Genomic DNA, 24,994 nt, shown 5'->3' on the forward strand with positions numbered 1-24,994 from the left:
CCTGCATCAATAATATGCTGTTCAAATTTGACATCATTCTGAGGAGTGGTTCTCCTTCTGCATTAATTATGGACACCCTGTATATGAAAACAGAGCTTAGGCCTACATGACAGTCCTAGGTACTGAAATTGAGAGTAAGTGTTAAGCTTTAATAATCCCACAGCAACACTGTTGATATGATCAAGCATGTCTTAGTGTGGAACATTAACTCAAAAGTAATGGAACTACCATGAAGAATTTGTCACACACTCAAACAATTTTACAATCACAAGAAACGACATGAGGGATTTTTTTTTAGTTCTGTCAAAACTTTGATGACATGTTAAAATATGCATGCTTTTTCAGAGGACTCATTAGATAAGTGAATCTGATGGAGTCTGCAACTATGAATGATTATTCTGCTACAGGGTGCTTTCTAACTATTTCAAAATTACCAAAGTAAAAAATGGAAAGGAAGTAATAAGAAGCAGTAATTCTCAACAGTGCCTACTGGTGCCAATCCAGAAAGAAAAGACAGATATGCCAGTGACAAAGCACAAAACTACCCAAACCTGATTGGCAGTTAAAGAATAAAATATTAAAATTTTATGCAGAATAACAAGTGATTTTGGAAAAAAAGAGGCTCAGGAGGAGATTTAGGATGAACAGGTAGGTGCTTAGGTTCCTACATATAGGTAGCGCCACTAGAGAGAACTCTAGATGATGAAACTGAGGAGTTAAATTGTGATTACAATACAATATACTTTCCACATTGTCACAGATAATCTGGAGATGACGTGGATGTGGGATTGTGTAGTATGAAATTGAAAGACATATAAAAAACAAGAGAATAAGGAAATAAGCAGATTGCCATCTGCCTCATTCTTAAGGTACTTAGAATATGAATCAGTTCAGCATTATTTCATGGTCTTGAACAAAACACTTTTGTTTTATTGCATTACTTACAATAAAATAGTTTATTTAATTACCTCTGCATATGCTACAGACAATGTTCGAGCATAAAACACTTGGGAATTGTTTCTGGCAACAAATGGGTCTACGCCTTCCTTTTGTAACTCATTCAACTTTTTCTCTGTCGATATCAGCAACCAACAGATGAGCCATTCATATGCAGAAAGCAATGCTGCAGAAAACAAAACATAAAATTAATTTATAGACAATAAGCATACATACATTCCAGTAAATTTGATGTACTGTCGCAGAGAAATTCCAGAATCACTTCTTACAAAATAATTTTGTAGCCCTCATAGATTACCGCATCCCCTCTTCTCTCTCTCACTCTTTTTCTCTTTTTATTTTATTTTATTTTTTAAGGGGGCAATTAAGATGGAAAACAGAACTAATTTATATCAAGACAGTCAAAAGTACAAGTCCTGGTGTACGAAGTATCAGAGCCACCCTCAACATTAGTGGAAACACTGAAAGAAGTGAGAGATCATTTCATGTGAAGTTACAAAACTAGCCCATTCACAGAGCACTGCATGAATTGCAAAATCTAATAAAATGTTACATAAATGATAATTGCCACAGTTAATGCGTTCAAAACAGAAATAATTCAGGCTCTGTTGCAGAGTTATGCCTTTCTTTGGTACGTAAGTCGTGTCATGAACTGACAAACCTTGTGTATTTGGCTGAATGATGACATTGTGTCACTCTGGCTGGCATTGCAACAGATTAAAATTATCCTTTCATTTTGCTTTAATTACTGCATAGTTTTTGCTGCAGATCCAACAAAACGGTCATACTTGGATTAGATTCAAAGCACTCACAAAATCATGTAATCATATAAACATGGGCAGTTGGCTGGAATTTGAAATTAAAAACAGGATGCCAACTGTATATAGAACAATAGTGATGTAGTATAGCACACAGAATATAAGACCATACTGCATTGCATATAGCTAAATGGATGATCAATGTCAATACTAACTGCTTCTGAAGACAATGTGGGAGAGCTTCATGAAAAAGATCAATGGCTCCAACCTGTGCTCTGATAACAAAAAGGTGATGCTCTTGCTATCAAAATGCCAGTTAGCATAGCATCTAACAACCACTCATTTCCTTTATTTGGTACAATGCACCAGAAATTCAGACGTATGTTTCCAATACCATATATCACTTTCCAGAGTTGACTGACCCATTTGTGCATGCTCCAGGAATGATTAAGTTAGTTAAAAATAGTAACTGGCTATTCATCAAACACAGCCTGTACCATGTATCACTTTTTAATGCTGGTATCAAATAAAATGTAGGTCCTGATTATACTCAGAAGGAATTTTTCATGTATACCTTAATTTAAATCTAGAAATACATGTTGTATTTCAAATGAGTTAACTTACTTTTAGGACATACAGTTTCTTCTACAGACAAAGCCACAAATCTTCTTTGGAGAACATTTTCTGCATCTTTCAGGAATGAGATGGAATGGAGTGGCGTTTCAAATACATTTTGGCTTCCCTCACTCTTCTTCCACAACTGAAGTAACCAGTTACTCGTCTGCTGTAAGAGAACATTGTTTTCCCCTTCGTACGTACAGTTCGCATCGTGGTTGTTGCGGATATCTCCAAGTCCAGATGCTGGAAAGCAAAATTATGTTAATTTAACTATAAACCTCAAGACACAGATGTACAGTTCTAGAAAAGACATTTAAAAAATGATTTCTGGTATAACAACACAGATGGGCAGGTAATGCCAGAGCTTTTACCTTTCAGATAGCCACAGTTACCACAAATGTTGATGCACTGTTTAATAGCATCTCTCACTGTCCAGCTTGCTAAAGGCTTTGTTGCACATGAAAGAGCATGGAGTTCTGGACCTAATGCTGCCTGAGAATAGAGAACACAGCAATTAGCCTCAGAGGCTCATAAGATAAATTACAGAAACATTTTAAGTATTGTCAGTATGACAGTTAATTCCAGAATTAATTTGAACTTTGCAGCAGAGAGTGCAGTGTCCCACAAGGTACACAGGAGAACTTCTGTAAAGTGTGGAAAGTAGGAGAGAAGTACTAGCAGAAGTATAAAGCTAAGACAATGGGACATGAGTCATGCCCAGTAAGCTCAGCTGATATGAGCAAAGTCTGTGGGAGGCAAAGCTCCCGGGCCTGAATCCCAATCTGGCAAACAATTTTAATTTGTGCAAAGTTTCACCAATTCATTCAGATATGTTAAGAAACAAGTAAACTTTTAGGTTATTGTGTGCAAATACGTTTTTTTCTACCAGTTCCCCATAAAACAGGCATTTTCAAACTCTGTGTTGCAGCTCCCAGGAACCACAAGGCTTAAAGTAGAGGTGTAGCAGTGGTGTCATAAAAATAATTATTTGGTTTATTTGCTTTCAGAGTGAGGGAACAGCCTGTGCACTAGTAGTGTAATATTTAATGTGCCAGCAACTAAGTGTTGTTACTAATGGCAACATACTAGTTGGGTTTCAAATTGTACTATGTGAATCATTTGTTTTAGTTCAGTATTGTACATTATTTGTAATTATTTTTTGTCTTCTGTGATTTGTATTTCTCTGTCAGCATGGACAAATTTTAAATGAAAGTACACAACTTGATATTTCATGTGCATCATGCAGTTCTAAAGACATAAACAGATGAAAATGCGGAAATGATGATAACAGCTACTTGAAATTCTGTTACATGTGTACCAGAGTGTGTCATTTGTTTTGAAGTCCAAGCTATTGAAAAATGCTTTGTAATAACATGAAATGACATATGGAATCAAACCATGTGCTTTGGTAAAAAACACACAACCACAGGAATACCTTTCCTACAAGTTAGAAGAAATGACAGAACAAAATCTAAATATGATACAATTCACAAAAAAAGGGGTTCTTCCTTCATCTTACAAAGTTTCCTACAGTGTAGCAAAGGGGAAGAAACTTAACACCATAATGGTTGACTTAATTTTACCAGCTGCTGGATGTGGTATCTATTATGATAGGTGTCAGCTACCAAGCAACTGGCAAGTATGCTTTTGTCACACAACCTGCTTCATTTAATACTCAGTATGGCTGATGACAGCAATGATACGCTGGTTGAAAAACTCCATGATAATGGTGACTTTGATATTTAGTTGGATGAAGCTACAAACAACCAAAATGATGCACATGTAATTTGTTAGCTGCTGTGTATTGATGACAATAAGTTTCAAGAAGATCTTTTCTGCATGAGAACAACTCTTGGAACAAAAGTAACAGACTTTTTCGAAATATGTTATATAGAAGAAAACAAATTTAATTGGGAGAGGCGTGTAGGTGTGTATAGAAATGCAGGTCATAATATGGCTGTTTGTTACTACAGATCACAAGCTCTAGTACATAAAGAGACTCCTCATGCTATTTGGACACACAGTTTTCTTCACATAGAAGCACTGGCACCAAAATGCATAAGCTCTGTCTTTCACAAAGTTCTTCAATCAGTGTTTGAAGAGGTAAACTTCATTAAAAGTTGGCAACATAAGTCGAGACATTTTCAACAAATGTGCATTGATATTGAGGCTGCCTACATTTCCATAATTTATTGAAGTTACTCTGGCTTTCATGCGGGATTATTTTGAAAATGGTGTTTGAACTCAGGAATCAACTTTACTCTTACCTTCTTCAGAAACATATGAGTTCCAAGAGTTCAGAGTCACTGACTTTGTTTTGAAGCTGACATACCTTTGTGACATCTTGGAAAAACTCAGTTAATTGTACGAGGGCTATCCACAAAGTACATTACGTTTTCGTTTGTGTCCGTTAGGGGCGGGGCTAGCGCGGCCATCTTGGTGTCATGGCATTCCGCCGCTCGGTCTTTTAAGTGGGAGTTGTTTCCTCATCTGCCGTACAGTCCCGACCTGGCACCAAGCGACTTCCACTTATTCCCAGCAATGAAGAAGTGGTTGGCTATGCAGCGTTTTGATGACGACGCACAGCTTCAAGAAGAGGTAACCACGTGGTTGAAAGCGCACACGGCCGAATTTTACGACGAAGGAATTTCCAAGCTCGTCCATCTCTACGATAAGTGCCTTTATTTAAATGGCAACTATGTAGAAAAGTAGTATTTAAGTGTGGCTTTCATCTGTATATAGTAAAAAAAAATTCCAATACTTTATTTATTTTTAATTCCAAAATGTAATGTACTTTGTGGATAGCCCTCATATGTATCCCTTCAAGGTAGTGAGACCAACATTCTGCAACTGGCAGACAAAATTTCACCTATCAGAAAGAAACTACTGTACTACCATGGAAGGAAAAGGTGGATGATAAAAATATACATTAACAACAATGAAAAGGATAGACTGCTACTCTCTCTCTCTCTCTCTCTCTCTCTCTCTCTCCCCTCACACACACACACACACACACACACACACACACACACACACACACACACACACACACACACACACACAAACTGGCACACCTCACACACATATGAATGCTGTCTCTAGCCGATCCAAGCAGACTGGCCTATCTCTGACCAGTCTGTCCAGATTGCCTGCAGACAGCAGTCATGGATGTGTGAGGTGTGCCAGCTTGTGTGAATGTGTGTGGGTTTTCCTCTATTTTCTGAAGAAGGCTGCAGCTGAAAGCTCTGTGTAACTGTCTTTCCGTTGTGCCTGTCTGCAATTCGACATGTCATCTTTACGGTGAGTAGCAATCTATCCTTTTCATAATATTTTATATTCCAACATGGACTTTCCATTGTTTGAAAGATATACATTATGTTTTTCCTGCTCTGTATTTGTGACTCACTGAACTGAATTCACTGATTAGTTTCTGAAGCACTTTCCAGAAGTTGATCAACATAACTGGATCAGAGATCTTCTCAGTACAGAATCTTCATCAAAACTTACCACTGAAGAACAAGGGTAATTTATTGATATTTCTTCAGATTCCACATTGAAAAAGGTTCATTTCCAAATCACTGCTGGAGTTTTGGAGTTTGGGGAAGGAGTAGCTAGAAGGAGATAAATATTGAAGTAGGATTTTCAGTGCTGGTAGTCATCAACACAAAATACAGACCAAGAATAAATGTGGAGAAAGACACACAAGTCACAATTCCAATATTATGCCAAGATTTGAAGAACTAATGATGAAGAAACAAGTTCATCCCTTCCACTGACTTTGTTGCAAGAATATGATATAATTACATTAAAAGTTGATTAAAATGTGGTATGTCAACAATTAGTACAGAACTAACTACTTTTATTCATTTTTTTTTAAATTTAAGTTTATGTATCCCATACTTGGAGCAAGATATCAAGTGTGAAAGGTGTCACAAGTGTTTGTCTTTGGGTCAAGGGAGCTGTGGACTCAAAAACTGTAACAGGCTTAATTTTAATAATGATTATTACTGTTTGCTTTTCCATGTGCACAGAAAGTTATCAAATACAAATAAAAGTATGTAAAAACTTTATAACGAATAAGAAGGGTACTTTCATCCCAAAGACATAGCTGCAGTAGCACTTTGAAAGGCTCTTTGTTAACTGTAGGACAGAGAAGAGATGCACACTGATGGAATGGTCAGATCTATACTAATAATAAAACTGTAAATTCATCATGTCAGTCTGTCTGAACACGCTAATCTCAAGAACTACTAGATGAATCTTCATGGAGTTTTCACAGATAACTTAAGCATAGGTTGGAGCAACTTAGAGGCTTTATTTTATCAAAATCAGATCATGAAAAAAAAGGTATCATGATTTAAAGGGTTATGCAAAACTGATGAGTCTCTGTTTGAATATGCTAATCTCCAAAATCATCAAGACAAATTTTCTTGATGGTTTCATAGGTAGCTTGAGCTTATCTTATGGCCGCATATAGGATTTATTCCATCAAAATCCTATCATGGAAAGAATATGCCACCATTTAAAGCTTTATAAATGCAACATTAACACTGTTATGTTTTCATGACTAAACCAGTGAACGGATTTCACTGAAATTTGATATGGAGATAGATTGAAGCCTGAGGAATAATGGAAGTTACTTTACAAAGTTTGTAGTACAAGATGTTATATTGATGTGAAGAATATTATGCAAATTAGTGAACAATATTTATTCTTTGAAAAAGCTTTTTACTCTTTGACTTTTTAACTTCATCATATTGGTGAAAATGTTATTACTGGCTGAAATGGTCTGTGTAATAAAACCCAAAGTAATGAATACAATGCTTATACAATCCTCAACATGTTTAATCCATTGTACTGCACTAATATTGTAAAATGTGAGAGTAACACTCTCTGTTATGTTCTCACAGCTAAACCACTGAACAGATTTCAGTGAAATTTGGTATGGAGACATGGTGGAAAATCTCTTTTTTATGTCAGTGAACGTAAACCATGATAAAAAATTTATTAACTTTGTTGCATAATGTTAGGGTGATGAACATCTGATCCTGGTTTTAAGGAAGATGATGAACACCAGACCACGATTTTAAGGAAGGTTTAAGGAAGATTTAGTTGCAATAAGTTTCTATTGTGCAAGTACATCACATTTTCTTGGATTGGGTTACAATGGAGATACAAATATAAAAAAAAAATCTGGCACACTTTCCTTACTTTTACTCTATCATGTCATGTGGTATCATATTTTGGGGTAACATCACAAACTGATAGAAAGTTTTTAGAGTGCAAGACTCTTTTGTTGTGTAAATTCACTAACAGTACGCATTGGTAGGAGGTGAGCATATTTGTGGGTTCCAGTACTGACCCAGAAACAAGTAAACATTCCCTTTTTCACAACCCCCTCTAGACACATAGGCAACATCAATCTTCCTCCACTCTTCGCATTCCCTTGAGCCAAACCATCTTCTTTCTAAAGAAGCACGAACAGAAAAAAAGGATATACATTTATATACATTGACAGTAGTATCGCTTATTACACAAAAACTTTTTGAGATCTGTTGGTCAGGGAATCTGAACTTCCCTTATCAACAACAGGACATGGGATTAACTTTAATGACAGTGATCATTGCATTTCTGCCCATGCCCTTCCACACATGGTCCACTCATAAGCGATGCGATGCTGCACGTGCCACACCGTCACGCATCGGTGCAGCTGGGGAAGGAGGTGTGATGAGGCTGTAGGATACAAGCAGCAGTATACATCATGAGCTGTGCTTGCCCAAAAAGGCAGACGTGTGAAGAAAACTGACATTATTAGATGCATGACAGCTCACTCATCATAACAATATGTGAGCACAAGCAGCAGCTAGCATTAAATAAATATATAGAGCAGAGTGTTGATTATTTCTTATAATCAGTTGCCAGTAAGATATGGAGAAATTAATGAACTGCAGAACTGTACAGCAACACCAACTGAAGTGGTGCATTGGTTAGCACAATGGACTCACATATGGGAGGACAACGGTTGGAACCCGTGTCCAGCCATCCTGATTTAGGTTTTCTGTGATTTCCCTAAATTGGTTCAGGCAAATGATGGTATGGTTCCTTTGAATGGGCATGGCCAACTTCCTTCGCCATCCTTCTCTAATCTGACAGGACCAATTACCTCTCTGTTTGGTCCACTCCTCCAAATCAACCAATAGTACAGCACAACAAGTTGTAAGGGGACATGATTGTTGCAACACGACTTACATCAAAGGGAAATTCAATTAAATGATACTAACAAAATTACACTCCTGGAAATGGAAAAAAGAACACATTGACACCGGTGTGTCAGACCAACCATACTTGCTCCTGACACTGCGAGAGGGCTGTACAAGCAATGATCACACGCACGGCACAGCGGACACACCAGGAACCGCGGTGTTGGCCGTCGAATGGCGCTAGCTGCGCAGCATTTGTGCACCGCCGCCGTCAGTGTCAGCCAGTTTGCCGTGGCATACGGAGCTCCATCGCAGTCTTTAATACTGGTAGCATGCCACGACAGCGTGGACGTGAACCGTATGTGCAGTTGACGGACTTTGAGCGAGGGCGTATAGTGGGCATGCGGGAGGCCGGGTGGACGTACCGCCGAATTGCTCAACACGTGGGGCGTGAGGTCTCCACAGTACATCGATGTTGTCGCCAGTGGTTGGCGGAAGGTGCACGTGCCCGTCGACCTGGGACCGGACCGCAGCGACGCACGGATGCACGCCAAGACCGTAGGATCCTACGCAGTGCCGTAGGGGACCGCACCGCCACTTCCCAGCAAATTAGGGACACTGTTGCTCCTGGGGTATTGGCGAGGACCATTCGCAACCGTCTCCATGAAGCTGGGCTACGGTCCCGCACACCGTTAGGCCGTCTTCCGCTCACGCCCCAACATCGTGCAGCCCGCCTCCAGTGGTGTCGCGACAGGCGTGAATGGAGGGACGAATGGAGACGTGTCGTCTTCAGCGATGAGAGTCGCTTCTGCCTTGGTGCCAATGATGGTCGTATGCGTGTTTGGCGCCGTGCAGGTGAGCGCCACAATCAGGACTGCATACGACCGAGGCACACAGGGCCAACACCCGGCATCATGGTGTGGGGAGCGATCTCCTACACTGGCCGTACACCACTGGTGATCGTCGAGGGGACACTGAATAGTGCACGGTACATCCAAACCGTCATCGAACCCATCGTTCTACCATTCCTAGACAGGCAAGGGAACTTGCTGTTCCAACAGGACAATGCACGTCCGCATGTATCCCGTGCCACCCAACGTGCTCTAGAAGGTGTAAGTCAACTACCCCGGCCAGCAAGATCTCCGGATCTGTCCCCCATTGAGCATGTTTGGGACTGGATGAAGCGTCGTCTCACGCGGTCTGCACGTCCAGCACGAACGCTGGTCCAACTGAGGCGCCAGGTGGAAATGGCATGGCAAGCCGTTCCACAGGACTGCATCCAGCATCTCTACGATCGTCTCCATGGGAGAATAGCAGCCTGCATTGCTGCGAAAGGTGGATATACACTGTACTAGTGCCGACATTGTGCATGCTCTGTTGCCTGTGTCTATGTGCCTGTGGTTCTGTCAGTGTGATCATGTGATGTATCTGACCCCAGGAATGTGTCAATAAAGTTTCCCCTTCCTGGGACAATGAATTCACGGTGTTATTATTTCAATTTCCAGGAGTGTATCACTCATATTTGCAGGTCTTCAGGAAGTGAAATCTGTAGTACTGCTGATAGACACATATTAAAGTAAAAATGATACATTGCTTACTTTTCAGAAGGATAGCCCATTCATTAGGGAGGACAGGGTTAGGTTGAGGAAGGTTACAAAGGAATGACAGGTCAGTCAAACCCTAGAATGAGAGGGACTCATCTATTATCGCTACATCTGCGGTCTCTCTCTTCCCCGATGAAAGACCAACTCATTCCTAAAGCTAGGCACTGTGCCACTTTTACTACTTCAATACATGTCTACCAGCAGTACTACACATTTTGACTCCTGAAAGGAACTACTGAGCACAAAATTTGTCCAATAATTTATTAGTCATCATACAATTTCTGAGACATCAAACTGTGGGCAATGAATATGATTTTTGTACAACCTAAAGCCCCCACAAAAATGCACAGAGGAAATTTAGAAAGACACGATGAGTGTCCTTCCCTTGATATTGTGCTAAAGTAAATAAAATTCAGAAATGTGTTGAAAAATTTTTTCATTACCACTGGTTTGTAACCAGATTTAAATTTGGACTAATAAATTAGTGTTAGCATTAACTACTATGAGTAGAAAGCACTTACGTTCTATTTTCATTCAAAAATAATAGTTTATGTAATGAAATAAAAATAGAATAAGCCAAAAACTAGTTATGGCATAAACTTATGTGTAATGTGAATATTAAATAAAGTTGCAGTAAATGACTAGCAGCTTAAAATACTAATGAATGTCAAACACAAAGGCAATGGCTGTTCTAAAATTGGAACCTTAGTCTGAAGGAAAAATTTGAGATGCAATGCCAAAAATACTCTGTGGCCTCATACACATAAAGGTTAGAATTTCGAGGTGGCAGTCTAAAATGGTATTTTTGTGTGTGTGTGTGTGTGTGTGTGTGTGTGTGTGTGTGTGTGTGTGTGTGTGTGTGTGTGCGCGCGCGCGCACGCGAAAGAGAGAGAGAGAGAGAGAGAGAGAGAGAGAGAGAGAGAGAGACAGGGGATGTGAGTGCGTGCATGTGCATGTTTCTTTGCAATCATATCACACACATTTGTTGGAAATATTTGTTTCAAAAATTTTCAAGGACATGCAAATCCAATGCAACAGCATTTGATTTAAAAACTCTTTTTTCTTTGAAAGTTCTTAATGTGATTTTAGAAAGTTTATTTATGTGAAAACGAGACATATCTGTCAGGTTATTTAAAAATTTAGTTTATTTCCGAGTTCCTGTCATACACCAACTCTTCTGTAACATTTGTACAGAATCACTAACAAACTGTCCATCTGCTGAATAGTCACCACCAAACTGTGTCTACAATTATAGAGTGAGAAACAGAGAAGTGCATAATGAATATGGCTGTCAAAAGGACAATGGGTAATGTCTACAATGACTACCACAGTAGAATCTTGTCAAAAAATCTCTCACAAATGCCAAGAATTTCTTCTTATATGTAAAGGCCATCAGTGGCATTAAAGTTAGTGAGATGTAACTGCCAAGTTAGGAGAGCTACATGTAAGTGCGGAAGTGGTTGAATGATGTCACTACCCACTTGTTGCATTGTTACGTATAAACAGTTTGACTTCTGAACTTGTTTGATTTCAAAAAGCAACTGATGAAGTCTTTATAGGCTCTTAGGGTGTCTCCAGCATTACGGGATGAAACATCATGTACAGAAGTGCACGTAAAGCCCACATAGTTAAAAACCATCAAGGATGTAAATACTTGGCATGGAGAGACTACATTGTATTGCAATGCTGCCAGGAAGGTACTGGTAACAGTGCTACATTACTTCCCCTCCTCAACACATACCATTCTTTAACTGAGCAATCATTCATTTAGACAAATAATAATTTACATGCTCCTTCAATATTATATTATGCTATGAAGGATAAAGGATTTCACTGACAACAATTAATGATGGGTCAGATGAAGTTTTATTTATTGTTGGAATTGGCCCTTCTCCAAAAACAAATTCAAGCTACACTTTGATTCAGAAAAATCTTATATGTCACAAAACATAACGAATTTCATCACTTTGAAACTTCAGGTATACTGGCACAAATAACTAAACTTGTAGCAACTTAACAGCAGTTGCATGATGCAGCATAAGGAAACTCTTTGACCAAAATTACGGTTTTGCCGCAGCATAATCTTTGAAATAGTCTGTTCTGGGCTTCTGTGGTGTACGCACGTTCTCTGACTGTACCTCCACCTAGTAACAAAGTGTAGATTCATGGTGTTCACAATCTCCATTATTTAATATGGAACATCATCACCTACATCTAATCTTCATTGGTGACCCTGCATCAAACAACATTATCACTAAGGATTATTCAACATTCTTCATCTCATCACCTTGCTTACAACAATGATGGAGCCATCTTACAACCTCTGGGTCACAAACAAGTAAATACACAATAGTGACTTATATGGTGCAGAGTTCAGTGCTTTGCATCAGGAGAGACTGAATACATAATAGTGACTTATTTGGTGTAGAGTAAATTATTATTTGCCTAAATGAATGATTGCTCGGTTAAGGAGCGGAATGTGGTGAGAAGGAGGAGGAGTAATATAGTATTATATGTCACTATTGTGTATTTGCTTGTTTCTGACATAAAGGCTGTAAGATGCCTCCATTATTGTTGTAAGCAAGAAAATGTAGTGATAATGTCTTGCCTTTAGTTAAACATGAAAGTGATATTTTCTTGTGCAGTGCCAGTAGTATCAACAATGACTTTCACACACCTGAACAATGTATACCATTTACCGACTTTCTGGGTGACTTTGGCAACAGGCGAAACTCTTCCATGAACTGAGAGATGCCTCTCAACAAACCACCACGGAAAGACAGGAACTGATGTTCAATAATATCATGCCTCCCATGTCACATACAGTTTTGCTGAAGATGGTCACATCACCATACATGGCCTATCTGGCCCAGGCAGGCTCAGACAACTCCTCAGGTTTCCCTTCACATGAGAGTTCATCCACTGTCACCCTTTGACTGACTGCAGTACTACATGAACCCCCAGAATTTTAAGGACAGTCCAATGTGCCCAAGCTGCTGCCCTTTCACCTGGAACAACTGGACATGTATTTGCTGTCAGCGAGTGCATTTTCCACAATTATGACATTTCTGATAATAGCTCCAAGTTCATCACCTTAGTGTGACACATTGTTGGATCTCATAAGTAATGTAATATTGTCCTCCCCAGCTACCAATAAACACACTTTAGTGAAGACTGCACTCATTCAGCATCTCTACCAAACACTAGAATAGCAACTACATTATCTACGACAAATTTTTAGGCACCGAAACACCTTATGAGCTCTGGAGACATCTCTGATATTTAACCAACATCACACTCATGCCAGACCATACCTTGGGAACATTGTGGATTGTAAATTACCTTCTCAGTTATAACTAACAATGATCTTGGATGAGCATGAACCAATGGAAAGAAGACTGATTTTAGTGAACAGACAATGCATTAATTCAGAGGACAACAATTATCAGCTCTGCCCCGGTCAGGGTACAGGCTGTGACAGGTGACAGCTGAATGATACCGAGAGCACATGGACAATATCGAGGATGATGCAACTCCCATTCGCCTGTGCAGTCACCTTCAGCCACCCAGAACAGATTGACAGTCAGCTGGCAACAACACGCTGGTTTTGTACATGTGTTGGTGATGAAACTCCAAACTGCATGGCACCCTGCAACTACCTGAATGGGAAGAACAATCTTCAATAGGTGCTCTGGATCATTGAACCAATTCAAGTCACCTACTACATTGACATGTGAGCCAGTCTCACTGCACACCATTCTCTTGTGGTAGACCATGTCCTGGATCATAATTGCAGCCAATATTTTCTTGTTGACACCAAATCTAAGGTGAGCATCATCTTGTGTGAACTACCACTGACAGGAGAAACTTTGCCTGCTTTTCAAATCTATTCAGTGAACAATTCACACATTGCAGTATGTGGAACTACATCTGAAAGTTTGGACTTCGTGTTAGAAGACTTGCTCTGCTGACAATTTTTCTTTACTAACACCATCAAATCAGTAGTGGGGACTGGCTTTTTAAGACATTTTCATTTCTCCCCTGATCTGGTATGTGGAGCTCTTCTACACCATAGCAGCACACTCTGTAACTAGAATTATCAAAATTACTCATCAATATTTTGACATACAAAAGTAAATTCTTCACATACGCAAAGAGAACCACACCATACGCTGCAAAATTCATGCGCCTACAGAGGAGCTCACCACTGCATGTACTTACTTGGAACGGCTCACTCTGGAACAGCATAATCCCAAATATCCCATTACAAATGAGTCAATGAGCACAGGACAGCTAGCAGCAGACACTCACACACCAGTGGAGCAGCCTGCAACAGCTTTATATTCACTGGTATAGATCAGTAAAAGGCATTGTTCTTCTGGTGCCTATGCTCCTACTGTGTTTTTCCCCCCACCCACTGTATTCACTGGTGCAGTTCAGGCAGTATGCTATTAACAACAGAACAGTGCATAAAATAAATACCATACTTAGCCTGCCAGTCCCTTGAGATGTGTAGGTCGGCTCTGGATAAATTTCATGTGCCTAAGTTGGTTATAGAGGAGTTATGACAAGTAAATATTGTTAAGTGTGCCTAAACTGGTTATAGAGGATTTGTTGCAAGCCAGTATTGTACTTTTAGCCAGTCAGACAGTCCTCAGCCCTCACCCACCTAGCTCGTACCAAAGAAGAACGGCACCTACAGACTGTGTGGTGACTACTGGGCTAACTCCCACACAAAACCAGACAGTTCTCCTGTCACAAATATTCAAGACCTTGCACATCATTTGGCATGTGCCTCCATGTTCAGTGCATTGGATTGGATTGTAAGAAAGCATATTTGAAGAGCTCTACAAACCCACAGGACATTCCAAAGATAGCTATCACAATCCCTTTTGGACTTCATAAATTCCTTTGTAAGCCATATGAACTTAAAACTGCAGTGCAAATTTGGCAAAGATTGACAGACAATGTTCTTTTCAAATTTCCCTTCTTTTATACTTACTTGGATGATATTTTAGCCTTCTCTGCTTCTCAAAAGGAACACAACAAGCATCTCAAACTAGTTTTCTGGTAATTGTCAGCTGACACAGTCTCAGGTTACCTACCTTGGCAATTTGGTTTGGCATGACAGCATGTGGCCTCCGGCACAATGTGCTGAATTCATTCATCACCTACAGTGGCCACAGGATTATGCTGATTTCTCAGCATGATAAATTTTTATTGTAGATACCTGTCTGACACATTTGCCATCCAAGCACCTCTTACTAGCAACACACCTCAGACAAAAAGAACACTAGCTGGCCCGCACACAAGCAATAAGCATTTCAAATAATTAAAGACTGTCCTTCTCAGACTACAATGCTAGCACACCCATTACCCACTGCCCATATCATGATCACTTCTGATGCAAGCAATTTTGTTACTGGTGCTGTCCTGTGACAGTCAGAAGCAGACAAGTTACAGCTACTGCATTTCTTTTCCAAACGGGTGATGGACTCCCCAAGTAAATGGTCAACCTGTGACAGGGAACTGTTGGCAGTGCAAAAAGGAATATGTTACTGTAAAAATGACATTCAGGACACATATTTGACAGTCTATATGGATATTCTCCCACTAGCAGATTCTTTTCACAAAAAAAACAAAAAACTGTTGCCCATTGTGCTTCCACCATTTGAACTAAAGACATCTGACATCTTCATGGCATGGAAACCATTGTGGCTGATTTCTTTTTATGGATCAATCCTCTCTCAGTAGACACTGATTTTAACAAACTTGCATCAGTGAAGCTTCAGGATTACGCAAACACTAACATGACAATACAACAAGACTGTGCATTAAACACTGCAATGTTCCTAGCTCTTCAACACAAGTACTATGTGACATCTCACAAGACAAGCTTCATCGTCGAGTACCACTCACCATAAGCTGAGCCATTTTCAATAAATTACATGGGTTATCACACCCTGGGACCCAGCTTACAATGAAGCTGGTCAGAGAACACTTTGTATGGTCAGCTGTCAAGAAAGACTGTAAATCTTGGACTCAAGTATATACTGCCTACCAACACTCTAAAATAGGATGCATTTTCAAACTCAACACAGCCATTATTCTATCCCTAAAGGCCGTTTTCAGCATATTCACTTCAAACTCATTTGACCCATCCCTGATCTAAATGGTTATTGATATATTCTTTTACCAATTCACACAGTAACATGATGGGTCAAGGCTATACGAATTCTGCTGGAACCACTGAAAAAGCATCTGTCAATCTATGGATTTCCAGTTTTGGCTGCCCAACCACAATAATGACAGGTTGAGCCAGACAATTTGTGTCAGCCTCTGAACTCTGTCACTTATGTGGTATTTTGCTCCCAAACAACAGCTTATGATCCACAAAGTAATGGAATGGTAGAGCACTGGCACCACACACTTAAAACAGCTCTCATATGTCATGGAATGGAATGGATAGCACTGAGCCATGGATTCTTTTAGATGTACTTTCTGCTTATAAAGAAGATCTCTGCACATATTTGACAGAAGTCCATTGTGAGGAACCACTCACTCTTCTGGCAGACTGCACACAGCCATCCTAACTGCCTACAGACAAGAAATGGTGCAGTTCATCAGCATGGTCAAGACACACATTGTACACCTTAAAATACCACTCTCATAGGTGCCGACTCTCATAAAACCTTTGTGCATAAAACCTTGCAGGATTGTGATCATATCATGCTGCAAGACGATACTGTGTGACAGCATTGCACCCACCCTACACATGCCCACGTAATTTGACAGGGCAACAATATCTTTGACATTTTATTGCATGGCAAGGCATCATGGTCTCTACCTGATGCTAATGACACACCTGGAAGTAGCATTAACCATGCAAATGACATTCTGCATGTTGAACTGGATGACAACAAAATTATAGAGCAAGGTGTCAATCCATATTTCATCACTTCCACATATTCAGCAGACAGAGTCTGCACGCTCCCAAGGGGAAGGGGGGAGAGAGTGACAGAGTGGGAAGAGCAGGGGCTGGGGGGAAAAAGGGGGGGGGTTGGAGATCTGGGCTTTGTAGCGATGACTTAGTAGCTGCCATATGATGCAGCAGCTTGGCCAGTGCCAGGGCTCTGTTACTGGAAAATCTTTGAACTACTCATTTCTGAGACTTTTTGGTGTTCACATGTTCTCTGATGAATCTTCACCTAGCAAAAAAGTGTAGATTCATGAAATTCATGATTTCCATTATTTAACCTGGAGCATCCTGAACTGCATCTACTCTACAAACATAAAATAACCTCAAGATGAGTATGATTTCATGCCAGTTATATTGACACACACATCTCAACATGTCTGTGCCTCAAGAGTATTGTTTACCAATTGAGTCCAATTTAAATTTACTCTCGGTGTGCACATGATAAGAACAATAATAATTAATTTTCAGCAGGCCAAGATTACTTTTAATGCTGGATGCAGCTGAACCAGCTGTTCCTACATGGCAGTTGATACTCAATATGTAGTTAAACTAAAAAATAAGCTGAAAATGCAAATAAATAAATAAATAAATAAATAAATGAAATGATGTGTGATGATACAACATCCTTACAGCACAATCAGCTTATTTCTATTGTACATTCAAATAATTCTCACATGAACTGCAATCATCTGACAATGTTATTATTTCAAGAATGTCAGCTGCATGGTTTGTCTGCTGCTGTGCAGCATTTGCAACACTATGTGATTAATGATGTGCTATAAAATCCTTTATTTCCTGACACAGGACTTTGTAAACTTCCAAAAAAAAGTCTGTTGCTTGCTTAGGTTATCTCTTGAGAAATGAGGGCAACCAGATGTTTGTTAAGGTCAATTGGGAGAATATATGAGCCAGAGTCATACTTGCTCATTTAGTCAGGCTGCTTCATGTCCTACACCTGCACTACCTAAGTTAACTACTGATTTTACAAGTGGTCACACGGTGGAAACAATCAGATGTCAGTCACATATGCAAAGTAAATAATAATTACACAAATGTCCAGGATGATCTGTGACAGTAGCCAACATTAAAATTTATGGATAAAATTAAATGCAGTTTTGAAACTTCCCGGCAGTTTAAAACTGTGCGCCATATCGAGACTCCACCATGGGACTGAGCTATATAGCCTGGCAAGAAACATGAGCCATCCTCACAGCTTCACTTCCACTTTTCAAACAGCACAGAAGTTCTGCTACATTATCTTGCTGGACTAACACTCCTGAAATAAAGGACATCAAACAGAAATTGCTTAGCCACAGCATAGGGGATTTTATTCACAATGAATATTTCACTCTATGACAGCGGTAGCCGATAGTACCTGAAGATGGGTGTCGCACCAAAGTTTCAATGTCGCATTTTCATATAAGACACTTACAGGGGATACAATTCTTTAAGTTGGTGCTTGGCTTCCTGCTATTCATTATTATCTACACAGCCCTAGAATTCGCGTGTATGGATTTCACAAAATTCAGTTTTTTTTACATCCAATTTATGATCTTGTGAAACATTCAAGATATATCTATGACAGAAAAATATTTGTGAGAAAGAGCATGTTGCAATTCATCAACTGATATGATAATACACAAGACAGAGATTACTGCCAAAACATTGTGCCTGATTTAATAAGAGTGAAAAGCTAAGTGAATTGTATGTGATAGAGATGGGAGGGGGATGGTGAAAAATAGACAGATTGGAAAATGAAAGATGTAGAAAGAAATAATTACTGTGAAGAAATGCTGAGATTGAAGAAATTAATATAAATTAAGGTCACATGGGTGGCGAGACCCAAGTACATGTTGTAGCACCAGGTCCCACGTGGGGAATTCTGAGAAATTGCTGTCTGGGGAAGGAATTCACATTGTGTGTGTGTGTTGAAACACACACTGAGGTCAACACTGTCATGTTGTAGAGCGTGCTCTGCAATAGGATACTGTGTGTTGCCCATATATACCCTCTGTCTATGCCCATTCATCCTTACTAATAACTTGATAGGAGACATACCAATGTAAAAGGCTGGACAGTGCTTACTTAACTGCTTGTATATGACATGGCACTTCACAAGTGGCTCTCCCTTTGATAGTATACATTTTTCCAGTTACAGGTCTGGTATAAGTGGCAGTAGGATGGCACAAAGAGCACAACTTACAGTGAGGAAAGTCACAGGGGTAGGAACCGTATGGTAGGAACATGGATGCAGAAGGAGCACAGGGTCATACAAGAATATTGCAGAGATTGGGAGGGTGACAAAAAGCTATTCGAAGTGTAGTGAGTAAAATGTCAGACAGAGTGGAGCTCATTTCAAGCCATGATTTTAGGAAGTTATAGCCTTGTCAAAGTAGCTGATTAATACATTCAAGGTGAGGATAATACTGAGTGACAAACCATGAACAGGATTGGATGTGATGGCTTGGAAAATATGCTTTGGAACTAGGCTGGTGGCGTTATTGACCTTCACCTCAGCCTTCACTAGACATAATTACCCCACCAGCTGTTATGCACATACTGTTTGGCCTTTTACATTCATATGACTCCCACCAAGCTATCAGTTAGGATGAATGGACATAAGCAAGGGGTATATACTGACAGCACACAATATCATGTTGCCAAGCTTGCTCTACAACATGACAGTCTTGATCTCGGTGTCTGTTTCACCACACATACCATCTGGATTCTTCCCCCAGACACCAGTTTCTCAGGATTCCCCAGTTGGGAATTGGTGCTACAACATGTGCATGGTTCTTGACATCCACCTGGTCTTTATTTATTTTAATTTCTTTAGTCTCAGCATTTTTTCACAAAAACTATTCCTTTCTTCACTCCCTTTTAGTTTTTTACATTTTTCATTTTCTGACCTTTCTATTTTTCGACACCCCCTCTCCCACCTCTATCACATACAATGGACTTAACTTTTGGCTCTTATTAACTCATGCACAATGTTTAGGCAGTAATCTACATCTTGCTTATTACCCTGTCTTCCACCTTTAAGCTCTCAGGTTGCCAAATATAATCCAGTACAGTCCCCAGCAATTAGTCCTTCCTTCTCATCCCATCTGGTAAGTCTTCCAGTCAGGGGTTTTAAGTGACTTTTCCAAATTCTACCCTCTTTCACACACCTCCTCAGTCTTTTTCCACCACTCCTGTTTCTTTCCCTTCAGCTCTTCTGCCAGAAGAAGGAGCTACTGGGTCTAAAAGCTTGCAAATTTTAATACTTTTTATATGTGTGTTCTTCTGCTGCTGCTAGATGCATAGATTTTTTAGCTATCCAATTACATTGTAAATCTTTGTGCAAGGTGGATAGAAGATAGTAAATTCAGTATCACTGGTGATGTGTATTTCTTCTTGTATCTTGGTCTTAAGAACACAGCAGACATTAGGCTCTCTATGTATAGCTGGCTAAAGAGAACCTTGAGAAATGGCATAACTTTACCAAAGAATTTTAACCTATGATTAATGTTACAACAGGAAAGAACTTTTCATAACCAAGAATTTGGCATATTGTAGTTAGTTGGTTAGTTTCATATACTGTGGATCACTTGCTTGATAAATAGTAATGATGTGGAATTTTATATTCACATCACAAATTATTTTGTAAATATGCTTAAATTAATGCATATAATACCTACCCACCATCTTTCACACATTACAATAATGGAAATTCTTCAATGGAATAGGGGAGAGTTATCAAGGAGAAACCTTTTCAGTTAATTTTCTAATTTTACATTCCTGTCTGTCGGATATTTTACATCACTGGGTAATTGATCAACAATTTTGGTTGCAGCACTGTACACCCCTTTTTGTGCTTAAGACAATTTTAATATGGCACAATGAATGTCATTTTTCTTTTGGTATTGTTATGTATGGTATTGTTCCCTTTGAACTTCAATTGATTATTTACAACAAACTTCATAAGGGAATAAATATATTGTGAAACAAGAATCAAAATTTCTAACTCCTTAAAAAAAATGTGTATAAGATGATAGTGGGTGTGTACCAAATATTATTGTTACAGCACATTTTTCAGCAATACTAGAATCATCTGTGAAAACAACTAATCCTACTTCTTGTATATTAGATCAGTTGGCTAGTCCATCAACCCCATAACACTTTAGTTCACCTACGAGAATACTGTGATTCACACAATTAGATACATCATGGAAAATACCAACTGGTGCTGTTTTGTCACTTAATGCTCATAAAATTTGTTGATTGAACCTGTAAATGGCATTCTCAGTAGGGCAACTCTTCTCAAATCCACACTGTGATTTATCGAGGATATTACTGTTGCTCAGGTGGGTTGGTTGGTTGATTTGGGGGAAAGGTCCAAACACTGAGGTCATTGGTCCCATCAGATTATGGAAGGATGGGGAAGGAAGTCAGCCATGCCCTGTCAAAGGAACTGTCCCGCATTTGCCCAAAGCAATTTGAGGGAAATCACGAAAAACCTAAATCAGGATGGCTGGATGCAGGTTTGAACCATCATTTTCCCAAATGCAAGCCCAATGTGCTAAGCACTGCACCACTCACTTGGTGTTCAGGTGGGGTACTGTTCTAGAATATGTCAGTTTCTCAACAATTTTGGAAAATGTCAGTAGTGAAATTGGTCATTAGTGATTGACATTTCTCCTATCATCTTTCTTAGAGGAGTTGAACAATGGCATATTTCAATTTCACTGAAGAACTGCCTTGAATAAGTGGTGCATCATAAATTTCAGATAAGACAGGGTGTATTAAATGGTAACACATCTTCAATACTCTGTTGGAATCATCGTCAAATCTATATGAACTTTCAATTTTCTTAATGTCAGACGGGGAAGTCAGTGATACAATTGAATTTTGCTTTTTCAACATATTGCTGCACTTTTTCTTTTGACATGTTCCTCCCTATATTTTTCACTACATACACGAAATGGTTGTTAAATAAATTTTCTTCCTGTGACTCATCATTTACAGCCCTTCCATTTGAGAAAGTAGTGATATTATCATCATCTTTGGCCACACATCCTATCTCTCGTTACACTTCATACCACATAGCCTCAGATTGTTGTTGGATTTACTGATTTTTTTAAATATAATGTGCATGTCTTTTGATTTTTTAATTACTTTTATTAGCAATTTTGAGCAGTCTTTGTAGTGTGCAACTAGTGTGAGATCTCTACATGTTTTGCCAACAGATACATTTCCTTTTTATTTTCACAGGATACCTTAATCCCTCTAGTGATCCATGGTATTTTAGATGGTTGTTTAATATCCTCTTTGATGAGATTATGTGGAAAGCTATTTTCAAATAATCATATAAATTTATCATGGAACAGATCAAAGTTTATGTTACCATTTTGTTCATTATAAATTTTATACCAGCTCATCTCTTGTAAATTATTTTTAGAAACATTGGTTATGGAGTTATTCTGATTCCCTCTGAAAAGTATCAATATTGTAAAGAACTACATTATTTATTCTAACTAACTGTATAGTTTCACTCATTCTAGTGTAACTTTACAGTATGTGATTCATACACTCAATAATGTCTTTCATGCAGTCATAAAATGTGTTTATGGATTGAATCCTTATCGTAGAACAAGATCAAAACAAGTACTTTCTCACCACTCCATCAAGGACCATGGTCTGCTGCAAGCTCTTTAAGAGGAATGCACATATTACTTGCAAACTTGGGGAAGGGGGATACTACTACTACTACTACTACTACTACTACTACTGCTACTATTAGTACTACTACCAATAATAATAATTAAACAATTGGAGACCTGGGAAAAGAATAGGCCTCTGGTATGTTCTGCCAGTCATAAAAGGCGACGAAAAGAATGAACCACTAATAGGGCTAACCCCCCTTTTAGTGTGATTAGTTGGTACAGGACAGAACTAATGAAGCCTCGGACAAGCGCTGTCATGGTCGGGGACGACGCTGGAACCCTATGCCTGTCCACAATGGTAACGACACTACTAGCCACATGGAAAATGATTTGAATCCAAATAGAGGTGTTTTGCAGGATATGCTTCCTGCAACCACTCTAGAAGGAAACCAAAGACAGAGGATGAGATGGTCAGATGAAGTTAACCAACACCTCATGTTCTGTTATTACCAACCAACAAACTTAGGAACCAACACAACTGGATACAGATCACAAGTATACACAACATTTATTACCAGATACCCAGAATTAAAATTTTTAACAGAACAGCGACCAGCTGATCAGATCCGTGTAGTAATAAAAAATAACAGCATACCCCAGTCAGAATTAGAAAACATCAAACAACAAGTACAACAAATACTGGAACAAAATAATGTGCAATCAGAAGAAGAAGAAAATATAGTAATGGACTCAAACATCCTAGAGCAAACAAACAAAGAACAACACGGATCAACTAAACAATCAGAGGAAAACGAAATCTTAAGACAGCCAACAGAACAAGCACAAACAGAACACGAAGTGACACACATGTTAGATATAGAAGAAAAATTTCACCTGACATAAATAGAATACAAAGACACAAATACAGACATTAGCCCATTCTTGCACAGACCACCAAATAACCCACAAGTCGAAACAACAATAACGAATATCAACATAATCATACACAACAAAATAAATGAAAATACAACTATGGAAGAGTTACAACCACTGGTTTACATAGAAGCACTCACTACACTAAATATACATACTAGGCAGAGATCAGAACCAACAAACACACAGAAGAAACCCACAAAACCAGCACGGCAACACAGGCTACAGATCAGAATAGAAAAACTGAGAAAAGACATCGGACAGCTAACACAATTTGTAAGAGATGAAATATCAGACAAAAAATGAAAAAGGTTAGGTAAAATCTCACAACAAGAAGTGACAGAGCAATTAGATGAAAAGAAGCAGAAATTACAAGCATTGGCCAAATGACTTAGAAGATACAAAAAAAGTGAAAAAAGAAGAAAACAAAATCAAAGATTCAACACAAATCAAAAGAAAGTTTACCAGACAATAGATAACACACGCATTAAAATAGACAGTCCACTAAACATAACAGACATGGAACACTTCTGGAGCAACATATGGTCAAACCCAGTACAACATAACAGACATGCATGGTGGATACAAGCAGAAATAGACACATACAAGATGATACCACAAATGCCTGAAGTGATAATTTTGCAATATAAAGTCACCCGAGCAATTAATTCTAAGCACAATTGGAAAGCCCCTGCTAAAGATAAAATAGCAAATTACTGGCTAAAGAAGTTCACCTCAACACATTCACATCTAACTAAATTATTTAACAGTTACATTGTACACCCATATACAGTCCCTCATACACTTACACAAGGAATAACTTATCTGAAACCTAAAGATCAAGCAGACCCAGCAAACCCAGCAAAATATCGCCCCATAATCTGCCTACCAACAATATACAAAATATAAACTTCAGTCATTACACAGAAATTAATGACACATACAACACAGAACAAAATCATAAATGAAGAACAAAAACACTGCTGCAAAGGAGCACAAGGATGTAAAGAGCAACTGATAATAGATGCTGAGGTGACATATCAAGCTAAAACGGAACAAAGGTCGCTACACTACGCATACACTGATTACCAAAAAGCTTTTGATAGTGTACCCCACTCATGGTTACTACATATATTGGAAATATACAAAGTAGATCCTAAATTGGTACAGTTCCTAAACATAGTAATGAAAAATTGGAAAACCACACTTACTATCCAAACAAATTCAAATAATGCCACATCTCGGCCAAAACAGATTAAGTGTGGAATATACCAAGGAGACACATTAAGTCCTTTCTGGT

General features: G+C 38.9%; 1 protein-coding gene across 4 annotated transcripts in view; it reads right to left on the bottom strand.

The window, feature by feature from the left end:
- The window catches only part of LOC124612946 (peroxisomal acyl-coenzyme A oxidase 3-like), a 317,564-nt gene that overhangs the window by 67,098 nt on the left and 225,472 nt on the right, over positions 1-24,994 (bottom strand). For all 4 annotated transcript variants that reach the window (XM_047141456.1, XM_047141459.1, XM_047141455.1 and 1 more), the window contains 3 exons: positions 2,705-2,825; positions 2,340-2,576; positions 969-1,123 (listed from right to left, as the gene is read on the bottom strand). In XM_047141456.1, the coding sequence (XP_046997412.1) occupies positions 969-1,123; positions 2,340-2,576; positions 2,705-2,825 (513 nt within the window). The remainder of the gene's footprint in view (positions 1-968; positions 1,124-2,339; positions 2,577-2,704; positions 2,826-24,994) is intronic.

The sequence above is a fragment of the Schistocerca americana genome, chromosome 4 (genome assembly GCF_021461395.2).
Source record: "Schistocerca americana isolate TAMUIC-IGC-003095 chromosome 4, iqSchAmer2.1, whole genome shotgun sequence".
NCBI classification, from domain to species: Eukaryota; Metazoa; Arthropoda; class Insecta; order Orthoptera; family Acrididae; genus Schistocerca; species Schistocerca americana.